The 11,884-nt window shown below is 45.1% G+C and overlaps 1 protein-coding gene across 12 annotated transcripts in view; it reads left to right on the top strand.

Annotated features, from left to right (window-relative positions):
• The window catches only part of Veph1 (ventricular zone expressed PH domain containing 1), a 256,719-nt gene that overhangs the window by 63,654 nt on the left and 181,181 nt on the right, over positions 1 to 11,884 (top strand). For 11 of the 12 annotated variants that reach the window (XM_048794148.1, XM_048794145.1, XM_048794142.1 and 8 more), the window contains one exon: positions 5,603 to 5,769. In XM_048794148.1, coding sequence (XP_048650105.1) covers positions 5,603 to 5,769 — 167 coding nt within the window. Of the gene's footprint in view, positions 1 to 5,602; positions 5,770 to 10,004; positions 11,149 to 11,884 lie in introns of those variants that run through there. The other variant, XM_048794152.1, reaches the window with a different exon arrangement.

Here is an 11,884-nt window from a genome sequence, read left to right as displayed (position 1 = left end):
TTAATGACCTGGAAGACAGACATAAGAAAATAAACCAAAATACACTCATTTTTCTGTTTGGTTTCTGAAATCCTTTCAATGTTTGTTTAGGGGTATGATTTATTAAAAAGTTAAGTTTTTCTTTGCTCAAGACTGTTTGTTGTAATTTTTGGGACAACCTCCAAAACCAAAAAGAAATAGATGTCCAAATACAAAGAATAGAGATAATTAAAAACAAACAAAAACAACCCCAAACCTCTTTGATCTATTTAATAGAACATTAGAGGAAAGAAAGGCTCAGAAAAATCAAGATCCACAAAAAGCACAATAGGATGTGGCTAAAAACAAGTCCAAATAGAACGATAATCACCACAAATGAAACATTTTTTTCCTTACGAGACAAAGGTCATCAGATAGGAATATTTTGAAAATTCAACTATATGTCACTGTCACTTCTGATAGAGACCAACATCTAAGACATAAAAGAAATGTTGAAAGTTAAAAAAAAAAATAAAATGGAAAGGAATGAAGGTAACCTATGAGGCAAAAAGAAAAAAAGAACTGTTCAAAACACCAGTACAGCTGTGTTACTATCTGGTAAAACAGATATCTAGGGTAGTGGCACAATTGAAAACAAGGATAGTCTCAAAGGATAATTAAATTAAATTATGATTAACAAAACAGTTCACACTTGGAAGTATCTAGTAACATTTCAGAAAATATATACCAGAAATTGACAGAATTATAAAAGAAATTAACAAATCGCTGATCATAGAGGGAGAAGTTAACAAAATTGGTGAATTCATCTGTGGCTATAGGACACAGAAACTTCAACCATAAATTTAGAAGTTGTTGTAATAAAGTATACAGTGCCTGACAGTTTGATAGGCAATTTCTACCAAATATGCAAGGGACACATAATCCCCATCTTATTCTAAGTGCTTCTGATAAGAGAATGTGCAGGAATGTGCTAAATTCATCTCATATGTCTTAGTACTTTTTTTGTGTGTGTGTGGTGCTGGGGATTGAACCCAGGGCCTTGTGCATGTGAGGCAAGCACTCTGTCAACTGAGTTATATCCCCAGGCTTAATAATTATGATATAATTAATATAATTATAATACCCAAAAGAGAATGGACATTATTATAGAGGGATAGTGAGGTGATCTCATTTAAAAACATAGATATTGATACTATATATAAAGAATATAAAGAATATCCAAACAAACACAGAAATGTATGCATAAAATACATCATAACTAAGTTGAGTTTAATCTGAGATTGCAAGATGATTAATCTTAGACCATCTATGAGTTTATTACATTAGCTGCTTCAATAAGAATCATATGATCATGTCAACAGATGGGAAAAAGCATTTGATAAAATTCAACCCTCAAATCAAACTAGAAAACAGATGGGAACTTACTTAGACAGATAAAAATACCAAAACTGTTAGGTTCCCATCAATGGGACATAATACTTGAGAAAAATCAACTCAGTAGAGGAAAGATTTATTTTTGCTCACGAACTCAGAGGTCTGGGTCCTTGGTCACTGTGCACTGTTGCTTATGGGCCCTCAGTGAGGCAGAACATCATGGTGGGGAGGGTGTGGTAGAGCAAAGCTGCTGACCTCGTGGCAGAGAGGAGGCAGAGATAGAGAAAGGGGCAAGGGACAAGATATGCCCTTCAAGGACATGCTTCTATGACCTACTTCTCCAACCAGGCCCCACCTCCTGAAGCACCTATCACCTCCCAGTACCACCACAGGCAGACAAACAAGCCTTTAGTACATGGCCTTTGGGGGACATTTTAGATTCAAACCATAACAAAGACCAACACAAACAGATACAAATAGGACTGTAAATTATAAAAGTATGTTTCCTTGGAAAGGTATTTGTTAAAAACAGGAATAACATAGGGGTGCTCAGGGATGTGGCTCTACTCATTGGAGAATAAGAGATTCCAGCCAGTGAGATAGGATGTCAGGACGTGAGATGAAAGAACATAAAGATGGAAAGAAAGAACCTCTCATCAATCATCACGCGTTGATTACCCACACGCAGAAAACCCATAAGACTTAAAAGACATTATTAATAAAAGAATTGAGTAAGCTTTGCTAGATGGAAGAGCAACATACAAAAAAATCTATTGCTTTCTTAATACTAGCAGATAAATTGAAAATATCCTTTGGTGGAGAAAGCATCCATTTATAGTAGCAGCAACATATGTAGGATACCTCGGCATCAATTTAATAAAAGATACATAAGGCAGAGCCAATATTACAGCCCTTTCTTGAAAGACATAAAAAATATCTACACAGATGGAAAGATAAATCATATTCTTGAATGGAAAGACTTAGTGTCATGAAGATGTCAATTATACCAGTCTATATATTCAATATGGAAAAAGAATCCAAGCCTATTTTTGAAGGAAGTTGATAAACTGTTGCTAAAATGTTTATATAAGTCATCCAAGAGGAATTTAAAGAAGTAGAAGGTGAGGAAATTTCCCCTATCATGATTTATTATGAGGTTATTGTAATTAAGAAAATGTGGAATTGATGAGTGGTAGAATAGCCCAGAAACAGACCCAGCAAGTATGCAAAACCTGGCATATCAAAGAAGTGCTGCAGATCAGAAAAGCAATGCTGGCCACTCTGTAAGAGGTGCTGGACAACTGTTCTTACACAAAGAAAAAATTAGAATCAGGTTCTTTCCTCATATGTACAAAAGCAAATTCCAAATAGATTAAAGGGTTAAAAAATGCTTTTAGGAGAAAATATTTTTGTGAACCTGAAAAAGCTTTCTCATTAACTACACAACAAAAACCCCTCATAAACCATGAAATTAAAAATTGAAAAACAAACCAATTTAAGATTGCTACTTCAAATTGATAAACCAACAAATAATTATCTCCCAAATAAGTAAAAATTTTTCTAAAAATTCATAAGAAAAACACAAACATTCCAATAGAAAGTACAGAAAGGATATGAATGGCTAAATCACAGGAGAGGAAATGACTGGTAAATACACTTTAAAAGGGTGCACAACTCACAAACCATTAAGATGAACACCAAAAACATGAGATATGATCTTGCACCCCCATCAGATTAGCAAAAGCCAGGGAAAGCCAGTGGCCATCAAGATCAAATGCTGGGAAGGAAACAGAGCCACAGAAACACCAGTGCTGCTGGTTGGAATGGAAATTCCCATAATCCTGGTAGTAGGCAGAATAATGCCCCCCAGAATGTGCACATTTCATCCCTGCAACCTGTACACATTAGACAGAATTGGTATGTAAAACCATCCAGATTATCCAGGCGGGCTCAATGTAATCGCAGGGGTCCTTAAAAGTGAAAGAGGGAGCCAGATGGGGTGGCTCATGCCTGTAATCCTAGTGGCCCGATAGTCTGAGGCAGTAGAATAAAAAATTCGAAGTCAGCCTCAGCAATTTAACCAGGCCCTAAGCAACTTAGTGAGACCCTGTCTCAAAACAAAAAAATAAGAAGGGCTGGGGATATGGTTTAGTGGTTAAGTGCCCCTGGGTACAAAAAATATATATGGTGGGGGGCGGGGGGCTGGAGACGAACACAGGTATGTGCTCAGTGTCTCAGGATCCACAAGGAACCAAGCCTTGCCTGCAGTTGGTCTTCACCTGGTGAAACTCATGTCAGACATCTGAACTCCATCGTCACTCTAGTTTCTTACACAACTATAGAAAACTAACACCATGGCTTTACAAAAGAAATTCAGGAACATCTATAAATTGACATTCCAGGGGCACACCACCATCTTGCTGCTGAATTATGTGGTCCAGGGGACTGTGAACTTCACCTGAGAACATTCTAGAAATTCAGAAATGCTTCCTGATTAAAAAGAAAGTGTTAATTTGTGAGTAAAATTTATAGGATCTCTATATCTAGCTGTCTTCATCAGTCTGGTCCAGAAAAGGTCTTCTGCATTGATTTTTGTATTATTTGATTAAAATTGAAGTCAGCTGAAATGACTAATCTCGGGATTTCCCCTTCAACACTCCCCGGGCCTTTAGCCAGCACTATACCAAAAGCCATGGCAGTTTCCCGTCCTGCAGTCCAGCTGCAGTCCATTCAACATGACCTCACTCATCAGTTGATCAGAGTATATACACAAGTGCATTCTAGGACCTGATGTGTTCTATACAGATGGTGTACTGCATTAAAACTTCCTGACCCTTTAAAGAGAAGCTCTTAGTAAAAACAAACAGCAAACAAACAAAATAAGTTATTTAAAATCACAATGTTGAAACTAGACTCTGATAAACACAACTTCTTTTAGAGAGAGAGAGCGAGAAGGAAGGAAGGAGACTGAGTATTTCTACACACCTGTACCGTGGCCATGTTTGAGAATAATTCTATGAAGTGCATATGGAAAAAGCAGCTCTTGTTATTTTTTTATACATTTGGTTTTATCCAGAGTTACCCTTTCACTGAATGTAAATATTGATATTCTGAAAATCCTAGCCATCTTTCCTTAATGCTTGTAACTAAATGTCTCTTATATGTAAGGTTGTTCCCAGTACCTAATGAAGGGCTGTATGTTTCATTTCTGCTGAGCTGAGTCTTTCTGGGTAGGTCTCCTATACACAAAGCCAAGTTTAAAGTAAAAGTAAACAGAGCCAAGACAACTCTTGTTCAAGAGATCCCTAGAAACCAATCCCCCAAGACACTTAAGTACTTGAGAGGATTTTGAAAAAAAAAAAATCCATACCATAAAGCGATAAGCAGATGTTTCCCATATGTCGTTTGCAGATCAGTCCTTGCAGCTTATATGACCTTTTTCTCTTGAAATTTTGCCATTTTAAATGCAGTTATCTTGTATGTCTTTGAGGCAAAACACATGTGACAAACAAGCTGAATCTAAACTGCTCTTGAAATAGTGCAGAAATTGGGGATTTAAATTTGCAAGGCTACTTTCTAAACTCTCCAGGGCATAGTTTCCAGATCATTCTTCTGAAGCTCACCTTTGTGGCTCAGGAATGTGGGCACATTCCTCTGCACACCTTTTTGGTTCAGTTTCACAGAGTTTCCCAGGTTCCCTCTATGACCCTGCTGGCTTTTCACTTCAACATCAAGGATTCTTGATCAGAGCCGTTTCCTTCTCAAGGATGTGGTCTGTGACTGTCCCTCAGGTGGCATGACTTGGGAAAAATGTTCATAAGGTAATAATGCTGATTATATCACAAGGTGTTTCCTTTTAGGGTATAAGTTTAAATCAAGCTTTAAGTGATTTTTGAGAAGAAGATGCTTTGTGATTTTGTGTGTTTGTTTTTATACCAGGGATGGAATCCAGGGGCGCTTAACCACTGAGCCCCATCCCCAGCCCTATTTATTTGTTTGTTTGTTTTGGAGACAGGTTTATCTAGGGCCTCCAACTTGCTGAGGCTAACTTTGAACATGCGATCCTCCTGCCTCAGCCTCCCAAGTTGCTGGGATCGCAGGCGTGTGGCGATGCTGTGTGTTTTCAACAGAAGTGGTGGCTGGGGTCTGTACTATTGCGTGTGTGAGTACAGAGGAGTTGCTTTGGCAATGTGGCATTTCTGTGGTTGTGAGCTGGTGACATCGCCACTCCCTTGTGTCTCCTCCACAGGAAACACCATGTTGCTGAGGGTGCTGCCTGCCGTGTGTGAAGAGCAGCCTCAGCCCATCCACCGACACCTGACAGGGCTCCTGGCCTTGATGCCTCAGCTGGAGCAACCAGAGCAGTACCATCTCCTGCGGCTTCTGCACGTGGCAGCAAGGAGGCGACAAGTGGAGGTAAGAAGTGTGTTCAGACACCGTGGTCCACACAACCTGCATGGTTCCGGATGGTGGGACAGGATGTGAGCACAGTGTTTCCTCACCCATCTCCAAAGGAAGGCCTTCACCTCCTTTTACGAGCACATGTAAGTATACACACACGTGTATTTGGTGAGGAACTGGCTCATGCAGTAATGAGGCCAAGCTGTCCCATCTGTTGTCTTAAAGATGGAGACCCAGGAAAGACAGTGACGCAGTTCAAGTGCACACTCCTGAGAACTGGAGGACCAATGGTATCCAGCCCTGTCTGGGGGCAGCTGAACACCAGTGTTCCTGCTCAAGCAACAAGGCAGAGCCACTCTCCCTTCCTGCAGCTTTTTGTTCTATTTAGGTCCCCAACCATTGGATGGTGCCCTCCTTCGATGGAAGGGCAATCTGCTTGAGTCAGTCTACCCATTAAAGTGCTGATCATGTCCCAAAATATTTTCACAGACCTTTCGGAAATAGCGGTTATGCAAATATCAGAGCACCTGAGACCCAGTCAAGTGGACACATAGTTAACCACCACAGGTAGTAAAAGTCACCAAGTGCAAACTTGTAGCCATTGTAGGATGACTTTCCTGTCAGTCTAACAGGGCTACATAGGATGCCTCTTTTACCCCTGGAGCTACTGCTGACCTGGAGGACACCCAGAGAGGAGCTAGAGGGTGCCAGGAAGGAGGAAGTGGAATTGGATTCTGAAGGAATCCAACACGCATGCTTAGCCAAGATGGATGGTGAACCCCAGGCTATATCAATTACGGTGGCACCTGTGCTCCCTCCCCCTAGAGTGTCAATATTTGGCGTCAGGGAATGGGTGGGTGCAGGCAGTCATTTACCGTGGACAGCATATGGAAGGGACGCTTAGGAAATGACCATGTGAGTATAGGCTGCCAATTCATAAAGGGCAGAGAAAACCAGGAGAGTTAAAAAAAAATACACACACACACACAGTAAGAATAAAGAAATGGAAGGTATGTAAAGAAATATTAGAAAGGACAGGGTGCTGGAGGAAGCTAGGGAAAGTGTTCCAGGGTGCAAGTGGAGAAGTCGGTTTCAGAAAGGATTAAGGATGGAAAGGAAGGTTGAAGGTACAGTGTGGGTGAGGAGTGGCCTGGAGGGTCACTGGTCCCCTCAAGGGAGGCCACTGAGTGGACTCCCAGGGGAGGTGCATTCATCAGCTACTGGAGCTATGATAAAGCACACCAACTTAGTGGTTTAAAGCAACACGAGTTTTTATCTTTAGCACTCCGCAGGTCAGGATCAGTGGGGCTGATTCCCTCTGGGGATCTGGGCATCTGTTGTCCTTTCTGACTTCCAGATGTGGCTGGTGTTCCATGGCTTGTGCCTTCAACTCTCATCCCTGCTCTTCTCATCCTGTCTCCATCACTGCCTCTGGTACCCTCTTCTCCCTCCCTCCTTGGAGGATGCTTTTGGCCACATGGGGGCTGTCCACATACTTCAGGCTAATCTGCCCATCTCAAGATCCTTAACTTTATCCCATCTACAGAGTTCCTTTGGCCACACAAAGTAACACACATGCAAGTTCTGGGGACTGAAACATGGATATCTTTGGGGGACCATTATTCTGCCTGCCACAGGAGGAGCCTGGGGAACAGGTGATATGGGGAGAAGGGACGAGTGACCCAAAGTCCAAACGTGGCTTCACAGACACAACTGGTGTGCCATTCTATCTGGTGTGCCATTCTATCTGTGCATTGAGAGCAGGAGCAAAGCACACATCGTGGGGCGGGGGGGGGTTCAGGAGAAGTTCCAGAGGGATCTGAGGAGCGGATCATAATTCAAGTTGTTTCCCAGGGATAAAGGCTGGATATGAAGGTAAATGAAGCCAAAAGGAGGCTCACTTAAAGGATGAGGAGGGAAAAGGGCTGGGGGCCACCCACCCAATATGGTGGGATGCAAGAGAGAGAGGACACCCCCCACCATGGTACTCTAGGAGCTTCCATCCAAACGCTGCGCTGCCCAGAGGCCCAGGAAGGGCTTAGGAGCCCTGTCCTCACAACCTCCAGAAGGTTGTCCTGGATGAACTCTAAGGCCACTGAGCCTTAACATCCATGCTTGCTACTCTTTCCTGGCTGTTCCAGTCCTTTAGATGGCAGCTAAAACATGCCGTGACTCTTCTCTGGCTCCTTTCTCCCTCCGTTCCCACCATAGCAGAGTTTCACATTGTAGTGAAGTTGTCTGTACTGACCCCTCTCTTCTGGGCCACCTTGACCCAGGCAGGTGCTTTAGACATGAGAACCTCCTGATCATCCCACATCCCCAGGGCTGGTACTACACCTGGGGTGGACACAGAAGTCCTTTCATGGCTATTTGCTACATGGATGAGTTAGTATTAGTGCCTAAATCTGCGGGGAACTCGATCATTTTCAAGGACTTTTTATTTACATTTAATATCTCATTAAATCCTGCAAATAACTCTGTGATGTGTTATTTTCCCCCCTGTTTTTTGTTGGTCAAAATGGATCCTCTGCAAAATAAACTTGGCCCCCCCCCCCCCGTCACCTGTGTAGTAAGCATTGAGACAGGTCCAGGGCTTTGAAGCCAGACCCTCTGGCTCCAGCTCCCTCCTCTCCTGGCCTTGGGATGGTCACTGAGTCCCTTCCACTTGAGAAGCTGCGAGGGGGTTCTCTCAGCGCTGGCCCCGGCCGACAAAGGGCACTGATAGTGGCTGAGCTCATGCCATGTACCAGGCCCTGTGTGGGTGTTCTGCAGACATTACCTCATCCATTCCCCACAACAAGCTTTTTGTTTTACACACGGAAAAGCCAGAGTTTGGAGAGATTACCAACAGCGGTGGAGACAGGGAGTGGCTTGGCAAGGTGACTTTTCACACATGCCTCAGTCTTATCAGCCGGACCAGTTTTTATCTGGGTGATTCCATGTCTTTCTCCAGTCAGAATAGCCTCCCCAAAACCACCCCCTACAGACAATCTGAGTTTGACGCTAGTGAGGTGACTCCCAGAGCCAGATAGGTGAGGCCCAGTGACAGCATAACCTAGTCTGGTTCCAGCCAATGGAATCTCTCAACACTAAAAGGTTGAGGGGTCGGGCTGCAACGTATGGAGCAGGTGGGTGTTCCAGGGAAGTTGGTAGAAGGCGCAGGGCAGTGACAGTCCAAGGGCAGGCTAGACAAGAGGAGGAGGAGAGCTGAAGGCAAGAGGAGAGGGTGAGTACAGACTTGGGTGGGCATTGTGGGTGCTGAGTGTGAGTCCCGGGACCAGGAGGCCAGGGTTTGGAGGCCCCTGCGGTGACATGTGGGGACTCTGCTGTTCAGCATCCTTATAGGTGCAAGGGTTGCAAAGGGAAATAACGGCCCTGCTGGTCTCCTGTGGGCCTTCCCTTCACATGCAGGCTGCCCTCACCTGCCCCTTAGCCCTTCTGCAACTCTCTGGGCCTAAGCTGCCACAGGCCGTGAGATGCAGGAGTGGCCGGTTCAGCTCCTCTCCCCTCTGTCCTTAATTAGACAGTGGGCAAGGGGACAGGAGGAACTGTGGAGGCAGGGCTCGCTGAGAGAAGAAAGTGAGTGAGTGGTAATAATCAGAAACACAGACTGCAGCCAGGCACAGTGGCCACACCTGGAATCCCAGTAACTCAGGAGGCTGAGGCAGGATTCGAGTTCCAGGACATCCTCAGCCACTTAGTGAGTCCCTAAGCAACTTAACAAGACCCTGTCTCAAAACAAAACACACACACAAAAAGAACTGGAGAGTTAGCTCAGTGGTCGAGCACCCCTGTGTTCAATGGCAAAATCCCCAATACCTAAAAAAGAAAAAGAAAAGAAAGAAAAAAAAATGCAGACTGCTGCTCTCAACTTAAATCTAGTTAATTTCACTTCAGGCAAAATAAGCAGCTAAACAGGGAAGGCTTTGACCCTGTGAGATTGTGATTAAAGTGGAACCTTGATTTCCGAGTAAGACAACTACCAACTCTCAGAGGTAGATGGTGTGGGCCTGTAGATGGGAAATGTGCAGGTTATTTCCTGTTTCCTTTTGGCCCTTCACACCACCCACCCTCTGACAAGAAGAAGACAGCCCTCTAGGTCTGGAGGGTCAAGAGTAGACCCTGGAAAGATGTTCTCTACGTAAGCTGGTGGGAGAGCTTCAGCACCCCCCATGTTGAACTCTGGGCTGTGGTTGGCTGGGCAGGGGGACCCCATTCTTCATCTTGGCCTCTGGGCCCTTCTTTTCAAGAAACTATTCTTCCCATGAAGAGAGGCTTCCCTGCTCATGAATTATGGTTGATAACTCCAGAGAACCCTCGGGATCCATTTCTAGGAAAAGGCTGGGCAGTCAGTTTTCCAAGTGGCCCTGATGAGAATCAACGCTGTCTGTTCTTGGCCGACACAGCCCTGCCACAGTCTAGCCAGCAAAAGGAACAGCCTCTAGCATGTGTGTGCACCTCTGTTTTCCTCAGGATGTGACCCTCTGAAGGGTGGTGCAGCCCCCTGTGGAGTGACGCTCAGACCCAGAGGAGCTGCGGGGGGTGGGGGGGTGGCTCCCTGCAGAGAGAGGCTTCTCACCAGGCAGCTAGAAAATTCCTCCATGCACGCCCAGTTCTGCAGCTCCTAACCGCGCTGTGGGCTCAGGTCAGCCTGGGTGTTTATTTAAAGTGAGAATTCATCCACGGAACATCAAGAAGAAGGAGCCATGGAGTACATGGACCTCTCTCAAACAGCCCTTGGAGCCGAGCCCTGGTTGTCAATGTCATGTCTTTTCATTGTGGTGGGAATAACTCATAAAGGAAAGGGTGGCAATCATTTTGTAGATTTCTTGAGATTAATGAATTTAATGCCAGTCAAACTGATTGAGAGAGAAAGTTTGGCTTCAGGGTTAATTTAAGAGGCAGTGTGAGGGTGCCCACATGTCTCCCTTTTACTCTACACACAGGAATTTAAATGTCTTTCACTGCCAATTAAGTTATGGCATGGTCTTCAGAGGACCCTGTCCTTAAGGTGCCCATGGCCTGGAGAGATGAACCCACAAAACTTGAACTCAATGACTGAACACTAAGCTCATGAACAGCCTCATGTAGAAGCACAGAAAAGTGGGCCATGATCATAGCCATCCAGGCTGGGGCCCTGTCCACTGGCTGTGGAGGGCTCTGGTCTGCCCTCCCTCTCATGCCCCATCCCTACCCACTCACTGACTCCAGATGTCACAGTTGGAATCTGGAATGTCCCCCAAAGGCTTGTCCCCAGTGCAACAAAGGTTCGAGCTGGGGTTTTGAGGAGTGATTGGATCATGAGGGCTCCGACCTCATTGGTGGATCAATCCATTGGTGGATCAATAGTTTGATGACATTATTGGAGGTGGTAGAAATTTTAGGAGGTGGGACCAAGTTGGAATAGGTCACTGGGGACATGCCCTGGTGACTTGTTCCTGGCTCCTTTTCTCTCTTCTTCTCCTTTTCTCCTTCTTCCCAGCTCTCCTCCACCACACCCTTCCACCATGATGCTCTGCCTCACCTCAGGCCCACAGCAGTGGAGATGCCAAGCATGGCCTGAGACCTCTGAGACCATGAGTCCTCATAAACTTTCCTCCTTCAAGTGGTTCACATCAGGTGTTTTGGTTACTTCGAGGCAGTGCTGACTGACACACAGCTGGCCGTAGCCCTGGACTGTTCCTGGACAACACAGGCCTGCTTTCATCAGTCATATAGGCCTGGGTGCGCAGGCCTGTCCAGAGGGCCTTCAGAGGACAAGCCATGCCAGCAATGTGACCTGTATTTCTGAGGGGTGGCTTAGGTGACCTTCATGTGTGAACCAGGATGTTCGAAAAGACAGAAGTAGGAAGAGAGGGGCAGGGGCAAGGTAGGCAGGGTCAGAGGCTGAGGGCCAGAGCTCCATTCCCTCTGCAGAGCCCCAGATTACACTTCAGACCAAACAGCCCAACGGTTTCACGGCAGGTTTGCCAGTTTTGTGGAGCAGGGAAGCATTTGGGCGTGTGATATGCACCTCTAGTGGGAGTCCAGCCCAGGTCCTGAGGGGGTGGGTGGACCAGAGGGAAGATGGAATTTGGAATTATGATACATCTGTGTTCAGGCACTGTAGTGCCAGTGCCGTGCAGCGGGG

This window comes from Marmota marmota, unplaced genomic scaffold (assembly GCF_001458135.2).
Source record: "Marmota marmota marmota unplaced genomic scaffold, marMar, whole genome shotgun sequence".
NCBI lineage: Eukaryota > Metazoa > Chordata > Mammalia > Rodentia > Sciuridae > Marmota > Marmota marmota.
The sequence above is the reverse complement of the archived record's forward strand: the minus strand, read 5'-3'. Positions and strand labels throughout refer to the sequence as shown.